The 26,318-nt window shown below is 46.1% G+C and overlaps 1 protein-coding gene across 2 annotated transcripts in view; it reads left to right on the forward strand.

Moving 5' to 3' along the window:
- LOC147203088 (cadherin-2-like) overlaps window positions 1-26,318 on the forward strand; it is a 53,587-nt gene that overhangs the window by 6,135 nt on the left and 21,134 nt on the right. The window contains exons 1-2 of one of the 2 annotated variants that reach the window (XM_086116265.1): window positions 11,470-11,610; window positions 14,371-14,479. In XM_086116265.1, the coding sequence (XP_085972391.1) occupies window positions 11,563-11,610; window positions 14,371-14,479 (157 nt within the window). In that variant the 5' untranslated portion in view covers window positions 11,470-11,562. Of the gene's footprint in view, window positions 1-11,469; window positions 11,611-14,370; window positions 14,480-26,318 lie in introns of those variants that run through there. The other variant, XM_086116264.1, reaches the window with a different exon arrangement.

Below are 26,318 nucleotides of genomic sequence, written 5' to 3' on the forward strand. Positions count from 1 at the left end.
GTGAGATCATACATGTAACCCAAAACCCGCAAGTCAATACATGCAATTAAATGCTGTCATCTGAAGAAAACCCCATTCGACATTTTGTCCGATTCTTCTCAAATATGAATTTTTGGTATCCCAGGCAGATAGGCGACACGTCATTGTCAAACAGGTTAAACTTTTTGTCATTGCGCGTGCAGGCGGATCATGGCCTCCGCCTAAAAACAAGACAGCCAACTAGCAAATCCTTTTTTTTTTTTAGAGTCGACTGTTTGTTTACAAACGTGATGCGAGTCTCTAATTGGATACTACAGCTTGAGAATCTCTTGTAGCTCCCGTTTTGTGTTGTTGTTGTTGCCCTGTGGAGTGTTTTTCCTATTCACTCTCAACTCTTGCAGATGTCTTGAGTTTGTCTCAGTCAGACCTCTGGGAAATAATTTATTACTTTCCAAAAACTGGGAATAAAAAGAGCAAGGAGTCTACTAGATCTGACCTGAAAGAGCTCCAGTCAGCTCGAAACAAAAAACCTGGCTAAAAATCATGATCAACTAGTGCAGTACTTTTTTCTGAGCTCAAACGGCAACCCCCCCCCCCACCCCCCTTTGGCAGCCTCAGTCATTTTTTATTTGCATGCTCGTCAAATATGCGCATAGATAATACGGTACACAGCGGATATGAAAAGGCGGCTTTTTGTTACATCAAAAGAAAAAAAAGTTTTTCCAACATTAATGTAACCTACAACCAGCAGAACTCAATAAGGAAGGAGCGCGGGGGATTTAAACTCTCTCTTTTATAACGTGTGCCAGAAAAAAAAGGAAAAAAAACTAACAAGAAAAAATAAAATCCCTTTTAGTTCTTTGAGACGCGTCCGTTGCCTTGATCGCTTTCTTTGGAGCCAGAACGACGCCCAGAGAAAGAAAATGGGACGCGAGCAAAAACGTTTAACTCATTTGCTGTCGTGAGGATAAGTGGTACCGAAAAATCACAAATGTACTCATGAAAAAAAAAAAAAATGTGAGCCATTGTTTTAATGACACAAAATCAGTACTTGCTCCATAAAGGTCTACGTCACGCCTTTCCTATCCATCTCAATGTTGCAGCACAACGTTGTACTCCAACTCTCGGATTTGCCTGGACACTGTCAAAACAATTACAAAATGATCACTTAAAAGTCAAACCACCATAATCCCGGTTCACTGTCATCCCGCGGGGGTCCGAGACAAGACCAGCGCCTGAGGATGAATACATTTGACGCACCGCTCTTGTCTCGTCTCGAATATTTCTTGTGTTGTGTCATTTGGGTTGACATCATCAGCTGATCCGCAACATCTCATTCGCTCGCGCCGCGGCTCGCTTATTTCGCCGCCATAATGCAATCAGCGCGGGGGTGGGGGTAGGGGGCGGGGGGGGGGGCGTAATGGCCGCCGCCGCCCGGAAGCAGCGTCTCCTAAGTCATTTTCATAATGAATTGGCGCATTAGTCGGCGGCGGTCCCCAGCGGCCAGTCAGCTGCTGATGAAAGATTTCATTAAGGCCTCTTGTTTACTCCGCCAACGCATCAGCGGCGGAAGAGGAAACCAAACCAAATGCCGGGCTGTCTGTTTGTTTGTTTTCCGTTTGTCTGGAAGGAAGACAAATCAACTCCAGGGCTTCCGATGGAAATGAAACATGAGCGCGCAGGATCAGAGATGAAAGAAAAAGCAAAGAAGTGCGCGAGTTCACCTATCACATGGGGGGAGGGGGGGGGGGACACTCTCAATCACGTTTTGTGGCGTAATCGCTGATGAAATGGTGCATAACGACATCACCGTCTGATTCCCTGTTCTTGCTGTTTTTAGTGTTTATTGTTGTCGGTGTTGAAGTTTGTTGTTATTGTGGTTGGTGGTGCTGTCGTTTCTCTTGTTGTTGTTGTTGCGCTGGTGGTCTCTTTGTCAAGCGTCCCGGTTTGACGGTGTCTTCCTGAAGAAGCTTTCCTCTTCTCATTATCACCGCGGAAGAGATGTTTCCCGATTTGAAAAGTTGAAGTGACGGGAGGAGAGTGTGAGGATGTTCGGAGAAACAACGGTGTCCCGGAGTGTTTGAATCAAAGATGCCCTGTGACGCACTGACAAGAGAACGGGCTCTCAATTATTCATTTAAGCGCCGTCCTCAAACACGCATCAAAAAAAAAAAAAAAAAAAGTAAAAAATCAAATAAAATAAATTGCTGGTCACTCCTGTCACCGTTCGAGACGACCCTCCCAAGGAAAAAACACGAGACTGACATTTTTAACTACAGTTAGTATTTCAAATTAGGGTTTGTTTGAAATAAAATCATCGTCATCGCCATCCTTGTCTTGACGACGTTCTACGTGTGAATTGATCCTATCAACAGTATACACAGAAGACTGTGTGTGTGTGAGTGTGTGCAGACTTTGGACCTCCAACATTTGACCGCAAGGAGCCGTGTTGCCACGGTGACATCACTGGACGCACACTCATTACCGCATTACACCAGCCTGCCTTCAGTCAAACTCCAAGTGCTGGCAAGAGCAGGCTGAAAAGGACTAATTGGTCGTCATTATCATCATCATCGTCATCATCATTATCATTGCTCTTTTTACAGAATTTTGTAGCAGACGTACAAGTCAAGTCTCCTCCAGAGGAACAAACTTTAATGAACCCCGTCTTGATACTGATTCACAGCCAGGTAGCACGCGCGCGCGCGCACACACACACACACACACACACACCCGCGCGCGCGCGTCCTTTCCCGTCCATTGAACACCACCACTGGTCTCCACGGTAACGAATGAAACTTCCAGGTAGCGTGCTCCTGAAAATATGAAAACCCTTCAGACGTTCGCATATGAGCCCTTTGCAGCCTAAATTTAGTCGCTGAGAAAGTTTGACAACACAGTTTCTCTTTAATTAATTCTCACTTGGAGCGCGGTCGCCTTGGCAACCCGCATGCTGAATCCCCCGTTTCAAAATGACTGTCACTCAGTGGAAAAAGCCGCGTTACCATTATTAAAGTTTTAATCGGCAGGTCGCCATAACGCAACATGCTGGCTGTTCGAAAGGAGAAAAAAAAAACCCTGTTCACATCGTGGAGGTGATAAGACGGTGATAACAAGACCGTGATAATGAGATTTTTTTTTTTTAGCTCTCATGAATTCTTACCAGTTTTGCATTTGTAGCACTTCAAAGAATTCCTCGCAAGAAACATTTTACTTAATTATCCAGTCAACGAATGAGCCACTTAAGTAGCCAACTAACCAGTGGATCACCCAACTAACTGACCAATCAATCAATCAACAAAACAGCCGGTCGACCATACAGCCAAGTAACCGGGAGCCAACCAGCAACCTAACGAAACCTGCCTGATAACTAACCCAATAGCCCAGAAAATCATCTCGGCAACCTAGCAACTCACCAATTAGCCTGTCAACGAATAAACCAACAAACCCAAAACATCCTCCTAACTTGCCTATAGACCAGAAAACTAACCGAACTGCCTATCAGCTAACCAACCATCCAGTCAATCATCCAACCCACTAACCAACCAACTTACAATGACCTAAATAACCACTCGACTAACCGGCAAAAAAACAGATTCCAACGAACTTGCCATTTCGCCAACCCACGGTCCTACTGGCCTACTCACAAAACGTTCCACCTGCAGATGAACCAACCGGCCGACAAACTAACTATAACTGCCTCGTCACAACCACACTATCTGGCAAATGCATGAGCGAACAAAATTGCAGATTTGGCAAATTCAGGTCCAGAAAGTCAAAACCCCGCCGCAACTTGCCCTCTCGCCACAGGTGCTTTTATTCCAATGAAAAATTCTGCACGAAAATGCGACACTTCTGCTGGTAATAAACAAATGGCCATCCACACATTCTGTCTGTACTGCTCATGTTCCACTCTGAGTTGAATTGTACAAAGTGACGTCATCTCTGCTGATGAAAGAGTCAAGACGGAAATGCCCGCAGCGGTGCGTCCTGCGATTTAGCGCCCCTCCGTCGCTGCCTGGCTTTTGCCCCCCCCCCCCCCCGCCAAACTATCCTCAAACGCATCAATTACTGCCGACAGCTCGGCTTTCCTTCTCATCCACGCCATCCCGCGCCTCTCGCCGTGAAACCGCCGCGGGGACTTGGGAAAGCGCATGCGAGAGGCTCACTTGAAGGTGCAATCGTCTCTAAAAAGCATGAAGTATGCAAATGAGACGGGGTGCAGGTGGCCGTGCGTGTGGAACTTACCAACGAACCATTTCACCAATTAAACGATCGCACCCACGACATCGCCGAAAATACACAACTACACAGCTGACCGCTCACACACCCAAACACCAGCCAACTACCCTAATTACCCAACTTGGTTACCCAACTTACAAAACCCACCAACGACAACGCACCCGTGCAAACCATTTAAAAAAAAAAACAACACAACTAACGACACAACCAACTAACCATTTTGCCAATTACACAATTACCCACCTAAAAAAAGGAAATACTGGATAAAACTACCACCCAACAACTATACAACCAATCGACTGTGCGTCACTTCAAAAAAATGCCTAACATGCGTAAAATTCACAAAAATCTGAGGCGAGCGGGGGGTGAGGGAAGCAGCCGTAAAACAGGCCAAAATCCAGATGCCATTGCAGTGGTGAGGACGAGCAAGCGATTCGTGTGGTACCTTTCACACAGCGTTGCCTGAACTTGCTTTCTGTGCTTGTGCGAGCGCACGCGCGCGTGTGTGCGTGTGCGTGTGCGTGCACTTTGAAGTGAGTCGAAAAGCCGCACGTGAGCTCAGTTGGCGTGCTTCTTGACGGCAGAAGGATGTTTGAGCTTCCGTCGGCCTGCCAGCTCGCTGTTGCGTCGCCACGCAAATATTGGAGGAGGCAAAGCACAGCCGTGCGCCCGCACACACGGACTTGTAAGAGTAGCGACGTGCGTGATTGTTTGCCGCTTTGAAGTGTCATGTCGATGACACAAGCATGTTTGATCTTTGCCGCCCTCTGGGAGGGGGAAAAAAAAAAAGATGCTAAACGGAATTAACAGTCATCCGTTGACTGCTGAGCTCCTTTGAACGCCGTTTTGTACTCGATGCATTTGCAAATTTTTTCTTTCAAAATATAGCTTGCGTTTAGACAATTGAATTTTTTTTTTCTTGGAATAATGGGAGTTTTTATCTGGGGAAAATTTTTCTCCTTAGATTATAATTTTTTGGGACAAAAGAATGCACATTTTTCTCTATGTATCCAATTTTGTATCATATTAATTGAGAATCTACATATGTTGCAAGACAAAGTCCAGAAGTCACGGCCCAAGTATTTTTTTTCTGCCCCCGCCCCCTCCCTTGAGATCCGAGTTTAACGTGTTCCCGTGACCACGCTCGCACCTCAAAGAAAATTAGCACTTAATATCTTTTCCATTATCCAAACTGCTTTACCGCACGAGAGTCGCAGGCTTGCAGGAACCGATCCCAGCTGCCATCAGGCAGTCGGCGGGGGTACACCCACAACCGGCCGCCAGCAAATTGCAGCACTTAATTGCAGGATTTTAATTGGACCAAATGAAGTCCAAATATAAAGCCTTCGCGGAGTTCCTGCTGACTCAACGATGCAGCTTACATTATTATCTATTTCTTATTCAAATGCAATTTTTTTTTTCCCCTGTTCCTCAACTGAATTTTTTTTTTTTTCATTTTCTCTCCGCGTCCTTGCAGTGAGTCATTTCGGCTCATCATTAGCATATGAAAGTGGAAGCTGTCGAGCGGCGTCAAAAAGCACAAAGCAGCTTTTCATGTCGACTTCACAACGTGTCACTCTGCTGCTGTCACTCCAAATGCTCGACAAGCAAAGTGACATCGCCTTCCAACGGAATGTTTTCATGACCACCATTACATGGTCGGACCCTTAACGAAAAGAATTCCAATTCATTTGGCCAGCTTGTAAAATTATGAATCCTCTATTTTCCGAGCATAATGCTGTCATCTGAGAGAAAAAATAAAACAAACGAACTTTGTCAATACTAAATAATAAATATACAATAAAAATCGAACTCTGTCATTGTTACAGCAGTCCTTCCCAAATAGTCGGGCAGCCTACCCGCAATGGGGCGTGCATGTGACCCCAGGGGAGCTGCTTTTTTCTGCTCTACGAGAATAAAGTGAAATTTCACATCCACAACAGTAGGTGGCAGTAGCGCTCTCATTGCCTTGTGTACAGGGGAGTATTAGCACAAAGGTGTATGTTTCTGTTCCCCCCCCCCCTCTCCCCCCCTCTCTGCGATGCAAAACCTCACCAGAACAGATGCAGGTTGACAAATTTCTTTTTCAGTTTTTGGCGATTGTGTGTGAAGTGTTCACTATCCCCACCTACAGGCCATAGACGGCTGCCCCTTCGCCAGTCGGCGCCAGCACCTTTAATGCCACAGCTGCCGTCATTTGTCATTTGTGTCACTTTGACGTGAACAACTTCATCCTGGGATCCACTCAGCGTTTGTTAATCAATCTTTAACTTGAGTGCATTCTTCCACTCGGCCACAGCAGAGAGCGAGTGCGTATAAATAGATCCTGTTGGCCCCGAACGCTGCCGCCATCTGTCCCATCCGTGGGGCTCCCTGCTCTTTTTCCATCCGCTTCATACCCGACCAATTGAAACCCCATCGAGTTAACATCGGCCAAGTTCATACCCGCCCAGTTTGTACTATTATCAGGCAAATGTATTTCATAAGGAAAAGTGAGAGGATTAGCATATACATAACTGAAAGTTCGTGTATGACCACAAAAAAAAGACCAATGTTCAGGTAGCAGAAGATAAGTAAATACCCAAAAAGTATTAAATCTCACCCCATTTCTTCTTTAGATGAAAACAACCCAAAATCCAAATGCAAACTATTCACACACGTCATACCCGCCTGCCACTGTGGGGACCAAAAGGTCCAAATTTGTCATGATCCTGTCCTATTTGTTTTTTTCAGTGTCTGGCAGGTTCGGAGGGCGTTCCCCTCCAGAGCCGCACCTGTCGCTAAACTGCCTCGTTATCCAGCTGCCTTTATAAACCCAGCCGACACCCGGCTGTCAGATTATTAGTAACTCTGTCTCCAAGTGCTTCATTTTCTAGGAGTTCTTGACATCTTGCCGCATAGCTTTCCGCCACGTTAAATCATCATCGTACTTTTCTTGTGAGTATCTCTCGTTATGTATTCTCGGTTTGTCATCATCATATTTTGAGGTCTCTTGTCCTTTGAGTTGACAAGCAATTTCCATTTTTCTCGTTCTTTGCGTTGTTGCTTTTGTCCATTTCATACCTGCCCAGCGCGTAGCCACCAAATTCATACCTGATCACATTCTCCCCGTCCACTTCCTAAGCAGAAAATTCGTATCCATTAAGCTCATACCCATCCAGGTCATAACACCCCATTGTTCGCGACACCCACCCGGTTCATATCTGCCAATCGTCAGGCAAATCATTCCGTTCGAACATCCTATCACAGATGCTTGTGATTCCTGAAGTGAGCGCGATCCGGAAGAAGGAATCACTCGGGGAAGATGAAGGACCGGATTGGGACGAGGCGCCAGTCGTTGACGACTTGGCAGCCGGCGCCTTTTAATTATAAGACGAGTTGGCGTGTGTGCGTGGCTTCAATCTGCTGCCTCACCCCCACTCGCTCCTTCAGTCTCTTCTTTCCCTCTGCCGCCCCAAACGCTTGCAAACCTGATTTGCAAATTTTGCTCTAGAACATAACTAAAACTATAGACCAGCAAAGGCAGCTCTTTTGCGGCCGTCTGCCTATTTTTGTTGAGTGAGAGTTGACTGTATTCCAAGATGGAGGGTCTGGAATGGATGTGAGCGTGCATCCGCACGGCATCTCTTTTGACAGATGAAAAACAACAAAAACAAAGACACTTTCCACGTGAGGGATGATGTATTTTTTTTTTTTTATGAACAAATGTGATCCCCTGTCGGAAAACTTTGATTCACGCGCAGTCGTTCATTTTGCTGGCTTGCCGGCCGCCATGATGGATGAGACGGGAGCCGAGACGCAGGGGGATAAAAGATGTCCGCCGCAGTCGGGAGGGCAAAGTCGTCACGGTGACTAACGGCGCAACCAGTTGAAGGGGGTGGGGGATAAAAATCAAAACACGACATCGCCATCCTCTTCGCTTGCTGTCTGGCCGTTTTTCCGAACGGCTCAACGCTCGTCACCAGTCAGCTCGTCGGTTTGTCAATCGACTCGTCCGTTCATCAGTAACATTTACTCGGTACGTTATTGAATTGGCGGGTCAATAAGGAAAGTCTCCTGATGATGTGTTCAAGATGGCTGGGAAAATAGTAAACGCGGCGTACGCATTGTTGAGGCAGGCCTAATCAAATGTCTACTAAATGGCTTCCTCGTCTTCATCCCCGGTCGAACGATTTTTTTTTTTTTTCCAAATGTGACGTATTCGATTTTGCAGTGCAGTTTGCTGCCGAATGATGAAAGCTGAATGTGTCCCACTTTGACGTCCCACATAGTCACTCGGCTCTAAATAAGTAAGCGGACTTCTATTTCACATCGCTTCTTTTTTTTTTTTTTTTTTTTCCAACTTTTATCATATCGTAGATGTATTTATTATTTTTACATGACGAGTGTGGGAGGGGGTGGCGGGGTGTCAAGCTGGCCCACTTTGCTGCACCACAACCCACTTGCGTGTGCACGTGCTGGCACGCGTGAAGCGTGATAATGATCACATTCATTGATCAGCTTCATTGTTTCAGACTGAGGTCTGAAACGACAACCTATCGGTTCTCGTCGCGCTTCTCAACCTGGTTGCTGCCGTGTTTTTCTTGACCGGCATTTCGTTTTTTGGACTTTAGTTGTTCTTTGTTCTCTCATTGGATATAATCGTGTCCCATGTTTGTAACCGTGTACGTTTGGAGACCATCGTATGTCTTAAAGTGTCTTTTGAGGTCGTAAAAAACGGAGAGAAAAAAAACCGGGACCTGATCAAACGGCCTCCAGTCCCCGCATCAGCAGACTCGCACGCAGTGCACACGCGCGTGCACGCGCACGCATTAGGCGGGCCTCGTGGTGTAATTGGAGTCGACAGTGGTGAAGCGGTGAGGAGAGCGCGGCGTAATCAAGGAGACAGACGAGCGAGCCGCGCACAAACCCGAGCATCAAACATGAATGCCGAGGAAGGAAGGGAACCCGAGCCACGCACGGACGAGAGGAAACTATTCGATGAGTCGCACCCCTCACCGGTCCGCCTTCGCACACGTTTCTGCTTCTATTCTCTTGACATTGTGCCGCTCCTTCCGTTGCGGACGCAAGACATACCGTAACCACATTTTCAGAGACAAACGAACCTGAGCGGGGCCCGTGCTTGGTGCACGCCAAGTGTCGGCTGTGACCGCCGTTGGGTCCGTTGTGACTGCGTGTGGCATGTTTGCGAGTTTGTGTGAGGAGTGAGCCAGCGAGTGGGGTGGCGGGGGGGGGGGGGGGTGAAGAGGAAAACGCCTGCGGGCAAACGCAAAAATCTGGGAGAGAAAAGATTACTGAAGAAAAAGGAACGACAGCGAGGTGGAAGAATGGAAAAAACGATAAGGGCGGGGAGGTATGGATGGACACGGGGAGGGGGGGGGGGTTCACACACACATACACACACGCAAGAGGATGACGAGACACCACAAACACTGACAAAATTGCACACACACCTTTTTCACAGCTTTATTGATGCAACGGGCCAATTTTTTTCCTTTCTTTTCGTCCAAATCCCCATCCAGCGTTCACGTGAGCCAAATCACAGCATCACCATCGCCGTCTTCCTCCTCCTCCTCCTCCTCCTCCTCCTCTTCTTCTTCTTCCTCCTCTCGTCACACTTTCAAAGCCGTTCTTTGTGTTTCGTCGCCGCGTCCCAAATCCGACATTCTATTTCATCTTTTTTTTTTTTTTTTTTGAAGCAGCCAGAATCTCCCGCAGCTTTTCCCACATCCTCAATCATCATGCACGTCTCCTTTGAAAAGTGCACCCGCAGCACTTTAACTGTTATACAAGTGCAAAAAGATGTCAAGCACTGGTCATATTGAAAGATATTTTTTTTATTTTTTTTTAACGATTGTTCCGATTCAAATATACATAGAAAGTAATCCAAGTTGAAATTGTCTGCGCCAGGGTCAAACTGTGGCGCCGTATCGGGGGATGTTTTGAAAAAGGTGTCTGGGATATTGCCTGCCCCCCCCCCCCCCCCCCCGGCTAATTCAACTCTCTGGAGAGTGCCAAGATCTGCTGTGATGTAGCTCAAAGCTTGTTATAGATTTTTTGTGTTTGTTTATTTGTTGATTTTCTTTTCAAGTTGCCATGAGAACGTCTCCTTCACCTCTGTGATCTTTACAGGAAACTTTTTGCATTTCATCCGCCTCCGCAGTTCAATTCTGCCACAGTGTGTGCGATTTTGATTTGAAAAGTCTTTGGGTTTTGCGTGCGGGAGGCGTTCTTCAACGACGTGCTTACAGTGCGCTACAATGTGCTTCACTAGACTACACGGTGCCACAATGCGACAGAATTTGATCCAATCTACAATGCATGTTGCAATCCGTTACAAGAAGCGAGTTGTTTGGAATGTGCTACAGGATCGATTAGCCACCCAAGAGGAATTCATCTCAACTAAATGACGCATTTGTGAAAACTTGGAAATTCCATATACTTGCTGAATTTCAGTAGCCTGCTGCTAGTTCTGCTTACCTGAATCTATCTGCATGACTGTAATTGTATCCATCTGTACTATTCAGTAATTATTTTCATCTAGATTACCTAAAGTAGCATTATATGTAATAATTCTGTCCGTACTCCCATTTGCATTTTTTACGAAGCAAAAAAAATCAATAATTAATTAATATTTAGAATCCAATCAAATAATTTTGTTGTTTTGTTTTTGTTTTGCAAATGTATGCTTCTCACTCAATTCTTGGTACAGTGTAAAACTAATGACTAAAAAAAAAACGCATTTAAATAACCAATTGAAGATATACAAAAATCACTCAGTCCAGTTGACATGACCGACACATTCCTTGTAACACAATTCTCACTATTACAGTATAATTCAAAATTCACCTCTGTCGTCTGATTTTATGACATATAATAATAATAATAATAATAATACATTTTATTTATAAGCACCTTTCAAGACACCCAAGGACACTTTACAATAACAAAAACCACAAAACAATATCCTGGCTAGAAAGCTAGTAGCCACATATGACTGGAGTTGGTTCCTTCTCTACTTTAATAAACAGAATTTAATGCTTAAAACTGTTACCAGAAAAGAAATATCACAATCTGCAAATCATCTGGGATGAAAGAGAGCACAGTAGCTGTGCAAGAATGCCTGCCGTGTTTGTGTTGACCAGTAGGGGGCGTTAGAGAGGCATTTAGGCGGGGTTACGGAGGTGGAGGAGGAGGAAAAGAAGGCGGAGGCAAAAGAGAAGAAAGAGGCGGGCGGTGGGAGCTCGGTGGGGGTCTGGCTCGTCAGCTGAGCGCAGAGGCTCACAGTTCAGGCGAGGCGGGCGGCTGGAGGGATTCAGGATCCCGAGAAACGAGCACGTCATGCGGCCAGTGTGGATCTTTTGGACGCTCATGGCGGCCCCGTTGCAGGTACACGCACACACGCCGGCGCACACTCATTGCGAGAGTCCCCCCCCCCCCCCCCCCCTATCTCACCATCATCGAGCCCACCCGGCTGCAGCACACGACAGAGATGCTCTCATTGTAGCGCTCTACAGTATGCTGGGGATGATGAGGCTGGTGACTGATCTGAGATCGGCTCATTGTGATCGAGAATCGTTGGCGTCGGAGTGCTCGCTGCTGATCTTGGAGCAGATCGCGACGATGTTGATGTTACCCGGGTGATCCCGTCATTCATTTTTTGACATCCCATCTATTCATCCTTTGCACAGAGGCGGCTGGGGGGGGGGGGGGGGGGGGGTGAAAGCAACACACACTGAAGAACACAAGCACACACAATGATTCGTGTTAAAATCTGTCGACTAGTTTTGAGTTGTACTTGTTTACTTGTTCTCTCTTTCTAATACTGATTGATGTCCATCCATCCGCTCTACATTCGTTGCAACTAGACAAGGTCTATACTGTACAAATTCGACTGAGCTATACACGTTCTTTCCGAACTAGCGCTACCTAGTTCTATTTGTCTCGATCACTATTTTTTTACTATTTCGATCTGTTTCCTCGATTGTTTTGTGTTGACGAGTTCGAGTAGGTATGCTGACTGCTTCTGTCCAGCTAGATCTCTAGCTGGACTAGTTCTGGCTTTATTTAGTTTTATCTATACTAGTTAATCCACAGTATATTTGTTTTGTCTCGAGTATAATAATACCGCAATCGATGCTTGTTCTATCTTGACGAGTTCGACCGATAGACACCGAGCCAATCTTACTAGTTTGAAGCATCTTTACTAATTCTATCCATCTTTACAAGTCGTACCTATATTTTCTATGGAGGTAGATTTACTAGTTCTCTCGACTAGTACTATGAGTCTTGACATCTTGGTCCTATTTCTACAAGTTCTATCTATCAGACTCGCTCAAGCTACAGTTTGTCTGTATATATTGTATATGCTGGTTCTGGGTATCATGATTAGTTCTATCCGTATCCGTTCTATTTTGATATTTTTAGTCATTCTTTTACTTTCTCTATCTATACTAGTTGTATGTCTTCTATTTAGCTGCATATCTAAGTCTTGGGGCGGCCCGGTAGTCCAGTGGTTAGCACGTCGGCTTCACAGTGCAGAGGTACCGGGTTCGATTCCAGCTCCGGCCTCCCTGTGTGGAGTTTGCATGTTCTCCCCGGGCCTGCGTGGGTTTTCTCCGGGTGCTCCGGTTTCCTCCCACATTCCAAAAACATGCATGTCAGGCTGATTGGACGCTCTAAATTGTCCCTAGGTGTGAGTGTGGGCGTGGATGGTTGTTCGTCTCTGTGTGCCCTGCGATTGGCTGGCAACTGATTCAGGGTGTCCCCCGCCTACTGCCCGGAGATGGCTGGGATAGGCTCCAGCACCCCCCGCGACCCTAGTGAGGATCAAGCGGTTCGGAAAATGGATGGATGGATGGATCTAAGTCTTGTAGTTGTTGCAGTGTTTTGTAGTTCTGTCGATGCTATACCAGTTCTATTTATCTTGACAACTTAGATCTGTCCTTCCTATCGATACCAGTTGTATGTACGGTACAAGTTTACAAGCTCTAGCTTCCATTTTTGACATATTCTGGCTCAGGGGTCGAGTGGTGGTCTCCCAACCCGGCGGTTGTGAGTTGGATCCTTGCCCCTCGTGACCATGTCAAAGTGTGCTTCATAAGCAAAGGCCCTGAACCCCCAGTTGCTCTGATGCTGCGTCATCAGTCAGTGAGTGAGAAGCCGGTGCGAAGCGTTTCGAGTGCCTTGTAAGTGGAAAGGCGCTTTGCGAGTGAAAGAAAGGCCATTTGCTAGCTTATTGCTCGTGATAGTAATCTATCTGTACCGGTCATCGCCACACTTTGCTACTGTCGTTTTTTCTTTCACTGCTAACAACCATTAGCTTTGTGGTGGTGGTGGGTAACGTAAAATGGCTGCCATGTGGGTTCATACGAGATGATCATTACCTCAAATGACTTGGGTTGTCGTTAGCTTTGAGCTTTGCTTAGTTTAGCTAAGCTCAGTTTGGGAAGCAGACTTGGTCGTACAACGTTTGTTGGCTGCTCCATATGTGAGCTGACTTCCTGCTGACATAATCCGGCTAGGCTAAATCCAAGTTTTTGGGTTAAGTGGAAGCAAATCAGTGGCCATACTTTGCCCCCACCCCCCAATTTGGCCCCTACTTAATCGCAACCCCCTCATCCCCACAGACGCTAACCCGTTAACAAGCTGCAACAGATGCTTTACATGCAAGCATGTCAGACAGTGTTGTTGGGGGCTGGGGGGGGGGGGGGGGCACCAGGGTCCATGTTGAAAACAACAGGAGACACGCTAATGATCATCACACTGATCTGACCTCATTAATTGTGTGCGCTGCGGTTATTATTCCCACAGGGAGGCTTGGCTTTCATTAGAGTTTGTTGCTTACTTCCTGTCTAGCAAAAGCTTCCATTTCCTGACATCACTGATTCCATTAATTCCCCCCCGACCCCCCAAAAAACACACACATAAAGCCAAAGAAAAAGCTAAACACGCCTTCGTTGTTATTTGGGTAGAGTTGTTTGATAGGTTGGGAAGATGGCTGGTGGGGGTGGGTGGGGGGGTTAGTTGCATTGTTGGTTAGCCGGTTGGGTTATTAGTCGCGGTGCTGTATCATCGGTTGGCTGGTTGAACTCCAAATGGGGCCTTGTGTCTGTTCCTCATCGCACATTTGTCTTTTGCTGCACGCAGGTGGCGGTCCTGGGCGGGCCGCCTTCGCCATGCGTGAGAGGCTTCTCGCAGGAGGAATACACGGTGGAGACGGAGCGCGAACTGGAACAGGGACAGGCCGTCGGCAACGGTCAGTCTCACACACACACACACACATGCACGCACAGACGGAGTAATAATCCCCCGCTTGTGGTTGGGGGTTGTTTAAGCGCAATGCCGACATTTGAGCCACAATGGAGATTGACGGAGAGGGTGGGAGGCTTTTGCAAAGACTGAGAGTGGAGTGGGATTAGGCGCGTCCGCTCAGCAGCCCACACATGCTTCGGATGGCTGTGATCACACACACACATACACACACATGGAGGCAAGCAGACGCTACATGTGCACAAATGCACACTTACTCATCCCCAAAAAATAAACAGCCCCCTATGTTGCACGCACACCTAATACACGCACGCATTCCGTGTATTTCTGCTTTCCATGTTTTGAGGCTTTGGCGGGAGGCATATTTGTTGCGCAATACTTGAGTCGAGGACCAAACAAGTTCAAAGTTCAGCAGTTCACCGACTTGACGAAATCCCATTTCATCGGTTTGGCCGAGTGAGCGCTCAGAGGTGTCCGTAAACATGCCCCAAAACAGCAAAAGAATGGGATTAGTTGCAGTCACAGCGCGTGTGTGGTTGCCAAGTTGCGACATTTTTGCCTCATTAATTGCATATCATCATCACCGACATATTTTAATATTCATTCATCCATCCATCCATTTTCCGAACCGCTTGATCCTCACTAGGGTCGCGGGGGGTGCTGGAGCCTATCCCAGCCGTCTTCGGGCAGTAGGCGGGGGACACCCTGAATCAGTTGCCAGCCAATCGCAGGGCACACAGAGACGAACAACCATCCACGCCCACACTCACACCTAGGGACAATTTAGAGCGTCCAATCAACCTGCCATGCATGTTTTTGGAATGTGGGAGGAAACCGGAGCACCCGGAGAAAACCCACGCAGGCCCGGGGAGAACATGCAAACTCCACACAGGGAGGCCGGAGCTGGAATCGAACCCGGTACCTCTGCACTGTGAAGCCGACGTGCTAACCACTGGACTACCGGGCCGCCCAATATTCATTCATTGTCGATTAATTGTTTTTTGTTTGTGGGGGTTTTTTTTGTTTTCTTTTCTTATCTGTGCTTAGCGAATTCATTGCAGTGCTTTCGGTGAGCTCTTTGTGTGTTTACCATTTTGAGGGTGAATGAGCAATTTCAAAATGAATTTTAGCAACCTTGTCTTAGTGTTATTTTTAAATCAAGCGGTTATATATTTTCTTTTTTTTTCATTTAAAATTGTAAACCGTTTTTTTAAGTGAAATGTGGTCATGACAAAAGCTTTTGTAAAATAGAGAATAACAGGGAAAAAAAAGTCTTTTTGATTCGGGTTCAACAGATTTTTATAGACTTTTTTTTTTTTTAACAATCCTAACATTTTAATGTGATGTGGAAATCCCCCCCCCTGCCCCCCCCCCCCTTCTGAAAGTCACAAACTTCTCTTTGGATGCCAAGAGTGTGGAGGCTGCTCAACTTCCAACTTTCACTTGGAGGAAAATACGTGAATACATTCATGCGTGTGCACGTGTGCGTGGTCGCGTGCGCGCGTGTGTGCGTGCGCGCGTGTGTGTGTGTGTGTGTGTGTGTGACTGCGCGCACTTAATCACAGGCATGCAAATATTTGGCTCAACTCAGCAACAGGATTTAAAAAGAGTTTTAAAAAAAGTGCAGCTTATGCACAGTGGTGGCAGCTTAAGTTTAAGATTGAAGGGACTTAAATTTTTACATTTGATTTGCGGCATGAAAGCAGAAGCCGTTTGTTTGCACCAGGCAGAGATTACCTTTAAAAGAAAAACCACACACACCACCGCAAAAACAAGTTTATGTTGATTTTTTTTTTTTTTTTTTCGTAAATGAGTCTTGGTCACTTCTAACAACTCACCTGGCTTTCAGAAAAGGGTTGAAAGTTCGGCTTTCAAGTTTGGGATTTTGAGTTTCAAATTAAGGTCAGCCAAGGGGAAGGTAGGGTTTCAAATTCGGGCTTCTAGTTCAAGTTGAGTTTTCAAGTCGGAGTTTGGCTTTTGAACTGGGGTCATCGTTTCAAAAGATGGTTTCCAATTTGGGTTTCAAGCCACTGTCAGGGCTCCAAGTTAAGAATTTTAAGAGCAGGTTAATTTTTTAAACAAGGGTTACGGTTTCGAAATAAGGTGTCAAGCCCCGAAAGGTTAGAGTTTCAAATTGGGGTTTCAAGCCATAGTTAAGGTTTCAAGTTGGGGTTTTGAACCTGTGTTAACGTCATGAGTTTGTATTTCAACTGAGAGTGTTTTCAACCAATTTGGCGGTTTATTTTTTTTTTTATAACAAGCATTTCTGTTTCAAATTAGGGTTTCAATTTAATCTTTTTGATCAGGCTTTGAGTTTCAAATTAGGCTTTCATGAAGCGAGCCGAAGGGTGATTGCTTCAAAAGGTTGAAAGCCACACTGCGGCAAAGTCTAGAAAATCAAGAACAAAGGTTCTTCATTTCCAGTGAATTTCAACTTTGCTTAAGAAAAAAAAAAAAAGTTTGAAACTGAAATTGATTCGATCCAACTTGTTTGGCTTTGAGGCGTCAGCCACGTGTCGCCCAGCCCGGCACAAAATGCCGGGGACTTTCTGACGGGACTTCTCTTCACTTTTTGTTTTGTTTTTAGTCAAGGAAAGCACCTTCCAATAACAGCCTCGCCGCACTCCAAGTTAGACTTTGGAACTTGACTTTGGCTCTCAAGCCAGCATTAGGGTATCGAAATTCCAACAGTTTCAAATCAGGGTTTTAAGTGAGCTTTCAAAACCAGTGTTCAAGTTTGGGTTAGGGTTTCTTGTCAGGGGTTAGCTTTTTCAAACAAGGAAGGAATCCTCAAGTCCGGGTCGGGGTTACAAGTAAGAGCGATCGAGTCAAGTCAAGGGGTATAGGGTGCCAAGAATCAGTTTACGATTGGAGTTTTCAGGACAGCGAGGGTTAGGGACTCGTGTCAGGGTGAGGTTGCCAAACATTGGTGAAGGATTCCAGTCTGGGTTCCAATTGAGGTTTTCAAATTAGTGTTTCAAATGAGTTTGAAGGTTTCAAACAAGGGTTGTGCTTACAAATTAGGGTTTCAAGTCCTGCTTTTAAGCCAAGGGCTAAAGTCACATTGAGGGTTTCAAGTAGACCGCCCTTTTTTTCAGACCCAGACCGATACCTGTACGACTATTCACTCCTTGAGTACTCATCGATACTCCGTACCGATACCGCTTCAACCTTTAATGCATAACATTTAATGTAACACAAAATGTTGTGAATAAACACCTTACTTTCTGACACAGATGTCAAAGTATCAAACTGCCGCACTGTGGCGCCAACTACTGCTGAGGAGGACTTGTTAGATGTGATTTTTTTTTTTTTTTGCCTCAAGTAATGGTGGCTGGTATCGGCAGCCTCCACGCCGACCCGATATCGTAAACTAAGGCTGGAATCGGCCCGATACCAATACCTGGTATCGGTGCTCGCCCGTTAAGGTTTCAAATGAATTTTTCTCGACTCAACTTCATTTATACACTGAAGTGCTTTCAAAACAGCCGCCGCTCACGTTAGGGTTTGAAATGTGTTCTCCAAGCCAGGGCAGGGCCGATGTCAAAATGAAGCTTTCAGGTTCACTTAGCTGGCAGCCGCCTCCTGCAACAAGGAGGACGCCGCTCATTTTCTCGCCGTTAGCCCCTCAAGCAGAAGCGGCGGCCGCAAAACTAACAAGGCAAGACTTTTGCTTGGAAACGTCACCTCCAGTTGTCAGCCAAAAGAAACCCCTCCAATCGATGCGCGGCTCTACGAGAATGTCAAGAGGAAGCTCGCTTTTTGCCGGCAAACTAAATTGATTTGAACCTTCGGACTGTGAAAATCAAACTAAAGAAAAAAGTCGGTTCGGCCACAAAAGGTCAAAAAAGTGACTTTGGATTGATGAGACCGGCAAAAACTCTCAGTAACACGAAGCTGAGCTTGCGCGTGTGTGTCCATGTGTTTGTGTGCGCGTGTGTGCGCCTTCGCGCCTGACTGAGCTTGTCCAGATGCGGCGAAGTGGAACGAGGCAAGAGCGTCCGCAGCAGACACAACGCCGCAGTCAAACAAACGAGAGCAAAACAAAACGACAAAAACAAACTATCAACAGCGGGAACAGAAGCACGACCGACAGCAGGCCGTGTTTACATTATTACCGCCGTAACAAGTTGCGCTTTCAAATTACGGTTGCAAAGAACCGATAAACAATGCTTTGGTCGAAAGATGTTTTATGTTTTTTGTCAGTGTTAGGATTCAGGAAAAATCACGTTCGGCAACCAGGAAAAAAAACCCGATAGAAATTAGCATCTTGGGCAAACGTGTTGCAAATCAGGGAAATTTGGGTGAGGGTTCAACATCGCCGTAGAGCCGTCCGCCCAAAATGGCCGACCCTCCGCTTGAGTATCGGCGCCCGAAGCTATCCGGCGATCGTTCGGCGAGCCCGCCCGCCACCTTCCGATCCGATCAGACGCCTCGCCGCGCGGCGAACGATTTCATTGGAGCACAGCATGTGTGTGAGTTATTAATGAGAGAGAATGAAAGTGGCAGGGAAGCGCCTGACTGATGGCGGCGGCGGCAGGAATGATGGGAAAGGGAGTCAAAGGGGACGGCTAACAGATAGCCAACAGGAAACAGGAAGTGGAGATAATAGGATGAACTCAATTGTTTGAAGATGCTTACTATTAACTTTCACCAGTAGTGGGGGACGGGGGGGGGGGTCTATTCATTGTATTAATGGCCTTTTGTGTTTGTGTTTATTTCTGGAAGACGCAGCACAACTCAGCGTTTTACACTGGGCAACGTGCTGTGGATTTTTCTTCTTTTTTTTTTTTTTTTTGACCTCTGTACATTTGATTTTTTCTGCATTAGACAACGATTATCATGAAGAAGTCACCTTTTTTTTTTCCCTCAGTGGAGTATTGATTTTTGTTGTAAATTATTTCTCATGGTTCAGTTTGTCTTTCATGCAAGCATCACGACTAACCGACGGGAGGAGAGATGGCCTGATTTTTATGACCTGTTGATCGCGCAGGCGTGTGTGAGCCAGCTCGCCGTCGCCAATTTTTGGACGCTGTGGATTATTTGCAGTCGTTCTTGTTTGTTTGTGTTATGCAAGGTGGCCGGGACAGTTGCATTCGTGATACGGTGACACGTTTACGGTGACGCGGGGTTTTATTTATTTTTTGACCCTGCGAATTATTTTAGCCGTTCATTTTCATCGCGCAAGGTGCAGTTATGAATAATTTAGGATAGGAGCAATTAAGGGCATTAATTAGATGACTTTCACATCGGGGCCGCGCATGACCAATTTTTTGACACTCTGGATTATGGTGAGGTCATTGGGTTGATTTCTATTCTGCAATGAAAGGGTTGTATGATGCGCCTTCTGTGCCGTGGACTAGTTTTCTTGCTCTGTGGATTATTTCTCCTCATTTATTTCTATTGTACAAGGTTGCAATTATCACGAACTGTCATATTACAGTAGTTGCATGATGCATCTACTGTGCTGGTGGACTTTTTTTTTTTTTTTTTTTTTTTTGACTCTGTGGATTAGTTCTACTCATGTCTTGGAATTTGAATACACCTTCAAATTAGTTCGACGCGGCTTTCAACGTGCTCCTCGACTGTCTTGAACGTAACTTTCTGATAGTCTGGAAAATACCACCGGCGTCCTGTTGGTGTTGTTCAAGTGTTGTTAGGAAGCAACAGAGAAACAGGGAAAACGGTTTCGGGGAACTGAGTCGGGTTTCTCTTTCACGTCGCCAGCAAACAATAACAAAATGTGGGAAGGGAAAGTTGATACAGCTGCCAGGCCAGCAAGTTTGTCAGAGAACTGCCCCCCCCCCCATACACCCCCATTAGTGTGTGTGTGTGGGTGTGAGTGAGTCAGCCCGAAGTCGGCTGCTATTCTGCACTTCCTGTGGCGAGCGACAGGCCCAGCTGTTCTGACCTTGGTCGTTTTCCCATCCATCCGTCCTATTAAGGCAGCAAGTGTCCATCGGTGATACGACCGCTGCGCACGCACATGCGCACGCGCACGCGCACACTCCTTCTGGAAAAACCCGACCATTGGAGCCAACACACACACGCACATACACACACACGCACACACACTCCAAGCAAGCGCATCCTCCCACTCGAGGCTCATTTCTGTTCCGAGTAGGCGCAAAATTAGATTTGACCACATTGTAAATATGCGGCCGTTGAAGGAGCTTTAGCAATGAATCCACTAGAGGGCGCCGCTCCAAATTGAAATCAACGCTGCTCCCGCTTAAGTTTACGATTGAATCGTGTCTACGTTTTGGAAGATGATTACATTTATTTGCACCGTGTATTTTATAAATGTATTTTGCATTAGAGTTATAAGAATATTAATAATCTTTTAAAATATTTATTCTTTTTTGAAATTGACAAGATGTAAATTGTGTGTTTGCAAATACTGTATGCTCAGGCACACACGTGTTTTTTAAATGATAATATCAGTACATTTATTCTTATTTTTAATTCATATTTTTCAATATTTTAAAAACCTTTAATTAAAAAGATGATTTCAGTGAATTTGGATGGATAATTAGAAAATGTGGCGCCGGAGCTAAATATGCTTGCCTTGTGGACGCGGGCGCCTTTTTCATCTGAGGATTGTCCCTCGTTTCTGGAGACAATTGGGACTCAAACCCTCTTCAAATGCGTTTGGACGGAAGCCTCCCGAAGCGTTTTTCTCACATGTAGCACAAATAAGCCTTAACAGGCCCTCGACTTGCAGGCCGGGGAGGGGGGAGCGTGTCCTCTTTTCTTCCGGCCTCATACATCAGCCTGGCAGCTGCATGCGGGACGGAGCGAGATGGGGATCCCGATTCAAAGCGCTACCATCCCCCCACCAGCCTCTCCCCCCCCCCTTCCCTTCGCCGCATCCCTCCATCCCTTCATCCCTCCTCTCTGAATGCTCCCTTCCATCCTGCCGCTCCCCCCTCCGCTTGTTAGCTCCTCTGCGGTGTACTTTCCAACACTTAACGTCTTCGCCGCGCCGCCCGGCGAGAGCTGTCAGCGAGCGGCGGCGTTTCAGGTGTAAACAAAACGCGGAGACGGCAACGCTCGCGATGTCGACTGGTGACATGCGTGGAAGTCACCAAGTGCGACTAAAGTGCTGCCTTGAGATACGAGCGAACCGACTTAGCAGCTTTTCCAGATATGAGCCATCATTCAGACGATTCATTTGGTTTTGAGTAGCCAGCAAATTAATTATAAAGCTTTTGAATGAACTAATATGAACTGAAACTCCAGCTTATGTTTATAAAACGATCTATAATTACCGTCAAAGTATCCTTGGGTTTTATCTTTGTCGATTAATATCTTACATGAGCTTCGGGGGTTCATTTCGAATGTAGAAGGAAGGTCAAACAGTTGTTTGAGAATTGTGGCTTTCGCCTTATTATACAATACGTTGTCGCCTTTTTTCTTAAGCTTGCAATCGACTCATACTCCCTATAGAAAAACTAATACTAAAACTAAAATGAACCATTTTTGAAAGAAAAAAAACCCCCAACTAACTTGGTCTAAAAATGAATTAAAATGAACTGAATAAAACAAACAAAAAAAAATTGCCATCAAAACTAAACGAAAAAATAACCATAATGGAAACTCCAAAACTATTCTAACCTTGATTTGAGCACAAACAGCAGCAACAGGAGTAGACAGACAATATGACGATACCGACTGGCAAATGTTCTTTAGCCTCTGCGGAGAATAACTAATAACGTTGTACTGAGGAGCTGAGAACGTCTTTAGTACCCTGCCTCATGTGGCCGCGGCGCACACAGCACAAGGTCCATTAGATCGAAGCAAAGAACGTGGCAAAAACGCTTGAATTTCCTTCTAAGAGCAAACAGGTGAGCCGTGACATTTGCAATGCGAGCCCGAGGGCACGTTAATGTCAATTTCATTCAGACGGATGGAAATCGGCTTCAGTCTTAACACAATATTCATTAGAAGACCGCGTTGAGGGTTTTGAATGCAAATAGGAGCCATTATTGCAAAGGAAAGGCTTTGCCTTGAGTTCCCCTTGAAGCAGTCAAATATTTCCTCCAGCAAAGCAAATGATCATTCTCCTCTGTGAAGATTTGTCTTCTCTCCTTTCATCTTCGACTCTCTCTGACGAAAAAAAAGCAATTAGACTTTTATTTGATGTTTTTTTTTTTCCCCCAGCTTCCGTTGTTGGAAAAAAAAAATGCTGACATTGAGAAAAGTTTCTGCTCCTCTTCGCATTCAAACGTACGTGCGGCCCTGGCTAAAATGTGAGTGTGTGTCTGTGTGAGAAGCCTGTTTCTCATTACAATCTCTACGCTGAGTTTACAAATCCCAACGCCACCGTTCATGCTCGTGTGTTTGTCTGCACTCTGTGCGCGTGTGCGTCGTCCCCTAGGTGCTCTCTCCCCCTCTCGGTTTTACGCTAAATCCCGTCCGCCCATTTGTCTTCCTCCGCCTCCCTCCCTCTCGCTCTGTCTCTGTCTCTCAGCCATTTGCTGCTAAATGAATGATGTCGGAACGCCCGACCTCACATCTGACTAACCGCAACCTGTGTCTGATTGTGTGCGCGTGTATTTGTGTGTAGGAGGGGGGGGGGGGGGGGGGGGCGCGACGGGGACAGGGAGTCCTTCACGTGAGCTGCTTTGGAGTTGGGCTAATTGAGTCCCCGATGAAGTGAACAGAAATGCCATTAATCGGTTCCAGGCTCCGTCCTCCCTCCAAAAATGTGGTGTGTTTTGTGACAAGGAAAGTAGCCTTTGAAATTATTCCATGGGAAAAAAAAAAAAAAAGATCTTGTAACAGCATCATTAAATACAATCCAGAGAATTAAACAGGTTGTGCATCAAGACTAATTAATTTCTCCATTTTTCGGTGTGCGTGACTTGGATGCTGGGTGCAGTATAATACAGTCATGCAGACACAAATGAAAAACTCCTCTCAATGATTCGGTTTTTGCAGAGGATCAAGAATATATGCCTTCCATCTGTAGATCTATCAGTTGACTAGACACTATTCGACAGGATCTTTTTTTTTTTTTTTCCAAGGGTTTGGTGGCAAAAAAATACTTTCCGTTTTATCAATTATAAAGAGAAGCACGAAGATGGTCGACTGGTGAGCAAGCCCGGCTCACAGCGCAGAGGTCAGGGGTCAGCCCTCCCCATGTGAAGTTGGCATGTTCTCCCCGTGCCTGTGTGTATTTTCTCCGGTGACCCCAGATTACTCCCACAATCCAAAAACATGCATGGCACATTCTAAATTGTCCCTACGTGTGATTGTGAGCGTGAGCAGTTGCTCGTCTATATGTGCCCATGCGATTGACTGGCAACTAGTTCAGGGTGTCCCCCTGGGATAGGCCCCAGTACGTCACGTGACCCCGTGTGAGGATAACATATCAGAAAATGGACGGGTGGATGGAACATGAAGTAGGGCTGTTGTAACATCAGGCCACAACGAAGTACGTGAGTCGTAATTTACTTCCGATGACGTGCCGGGCCAGATCTGGTCCACGGGCCTTTAGTTTGACACCTTCCAGAATGGCTAGACAACAACAACAACAAAAAACATCATTTGGGGATTGACTTTAGTGTTTCGCGTATGAGCTTTTGTCTGCTGAGCTCAGTAGACGTAATCAAATGTTTGCTCAACAATTGCTGATTTGTTTGGCTAAAGCTTCTGAAAAGTACCACATCTGCATTGAGGCTGGATTACAGATTATACCGTTCATCAGATCATAAAATGACCAACAACGCAGGATTTACTCTCGTTCCAAATCAAATAATCATCTCGACAAAACAACACGCGTGAGCCTAGAGGACATCCGTTTGCTCGGATGCCGTTTTTAAGGCTGCGTGCCGAGTACGCAAGCAGTAAAATCGTCCGGGGGGCCCACTGGAGCCAAAATGTTAACCGTAATGGCGGCACGAATGCGACACATCGGCAATAAAAGGTGGTGTAAAATAAACGCCGGCCCGCCAAATGGAGCCATCTGCGTCGCTGTTAGCGGCTTCCGCGCTCCCTTTGTTGGACGCCATTCGTTGATTTATTTGGGCACGATGATGATGCTGCTCTTGCGGGAGATGAAAGCAACTCCAAATGGCAGCTGGCAAACTAGCGGCTAATGTAAGATATCAAGACGGTGTTGGGAATCGTTCCCTACTCCCCAAACGCTACATCGGGCCTTTTGGAAAGTCAACTACAACGATCCCGTGTCTTTAATTTGTCCAGTGATTCAAATCGCGTCACTCTTGAATCATCTGTCCCCATTCAAATTAATTTCCAGCTCCCCATAAAACACCTTCAAAAATATTCGTTAGCTTAGTCAATGGCGTTTCGCATTGCGTGCTAGCATTGAGCTAGCAGATTTGTGGTTGAGTTAAATACACGTTGCGTAATTCTCTTTGTATTATGCTTGAACTTCAACCCCTGCCGTGCGGTGATGAGAGAGCAGGCAAATGAGTGACTGCTTCCAAGCCTTGACATACAAGTTTAATTGAGGAATTAAACTTGTTAGTCGAGATATAGCAAGTGATTCTAAACACGGCTAAAAATCTACGTTTTCAGTCTGTGCGCATTCGTGGAGCAAACTGCTCAAATCGTCGTTGTTAGGAATACCAAAACCGGGCCAGACTTCCCACAGCAGCCTCAGGTGCTCCATAACGCTGTTTTATCTCGTTCTCTGTGCTGTGTGTGCGTGCATGTGTGTGTGTGTGTGTGTGTGTGTGTGTGGTTCTTTTTTTTTTTCCTGGGCTGCCCGTCCCCTGCAGCAGCGCCATCGATTTCCTCCGCCAATGAGATTTACGTCGTTTACCGCCGGCCTCGGATGAAAACTCAGGATCATTTTAGCCGCAAGTATTTTACCCCCACCCCCTAACCCCCCCGCGCCCCTGCCCCCACGCCCTCAAAGCAAGGTACCTTTCTCAGGGGCCTTCGGCGAAAAAAAAACGCTAAACGTTCCCAAGGCGAACAAAAGGTGCGCTTGATTCGCCCAAATCCAAGTGGTGATCTATTTTCGAGGGGCAGCAAGCGGACCTGTGAATGACTCCATTAACACTCGGTGTGTGTGTGTGTGCGTGCGTGCGTGCGTGTGTGTGTGCGTGTGTGTGTACGTGCGTGCGGTCTTGACGACTGTCATTAGTCGCGCAGTCACTGAAGCATGAATTGTAATTTACCTGGGAAGTCAACTCTCAGATCCGGGCGGGAAATCCAATGCAAGATGGATGCCTCGGGGGAAATCGCTTTTCTCGGCGTAATCATCTTGGAAACAAACAGCAGCGAAAATGCAATTATCTCACAATAATGGCAGGCGAAATGCTGAGAGATGGTGTCACCAGAAAACGAAATGAATCAACAACGAAAAGACAATGCGACAAAACAGAAATCATCAGTTCATGCTCAATTATGCCCCCAAGGGGCTGTGAGCAGCGTGACATCAGAGCGATTTGGAGCTTGTGCCTTGCATGCCATGACCTCATCGGGGGTCTAATCTGGAGAATTTCTATTCGATTTGGACAAAAGAACTGCGTTGCCCGTGCGCATGATTTCGAATATAGATTTGATATCGTGTAGCACTTTTGTGGCACAAATTTCCGATGACCTCGTTTTTTCGGAGCGTGGCGATTGATTTGGATCGACCTAGCAAAAGGATCATGAATTCACAGTGGCGTGGCGTTGCACTTTTTCTGGATGATAGTCTGAAATGCTCCTGTTGATTTGCGACGAGTTTGCAGAAGGAACTTGGAGTGACTTTCCATTCCAAAAAAAAAAAATTATACAATTTGGTCATTTTGTCTAATGTGCAGGTAGATTTGCGTCAACTCTACAAACTGAACCGTAATTTTGAG

This window comes from Hippocampus guttulatus, chromosome 7, assembly GCF_054856545.1.
Source record: "Hippocampus guttulatus isolate MCC_2025c chromosome 7, RoL_Hgut_1.0, whole genome shotgun sequence".
Lineage (NCBI taxonomy): Eukaryota > Metazoa > Chordata > Actinopteri > Syngnathiformes > Syngnathidae > Hippocampus > Hippocampus guttulatus.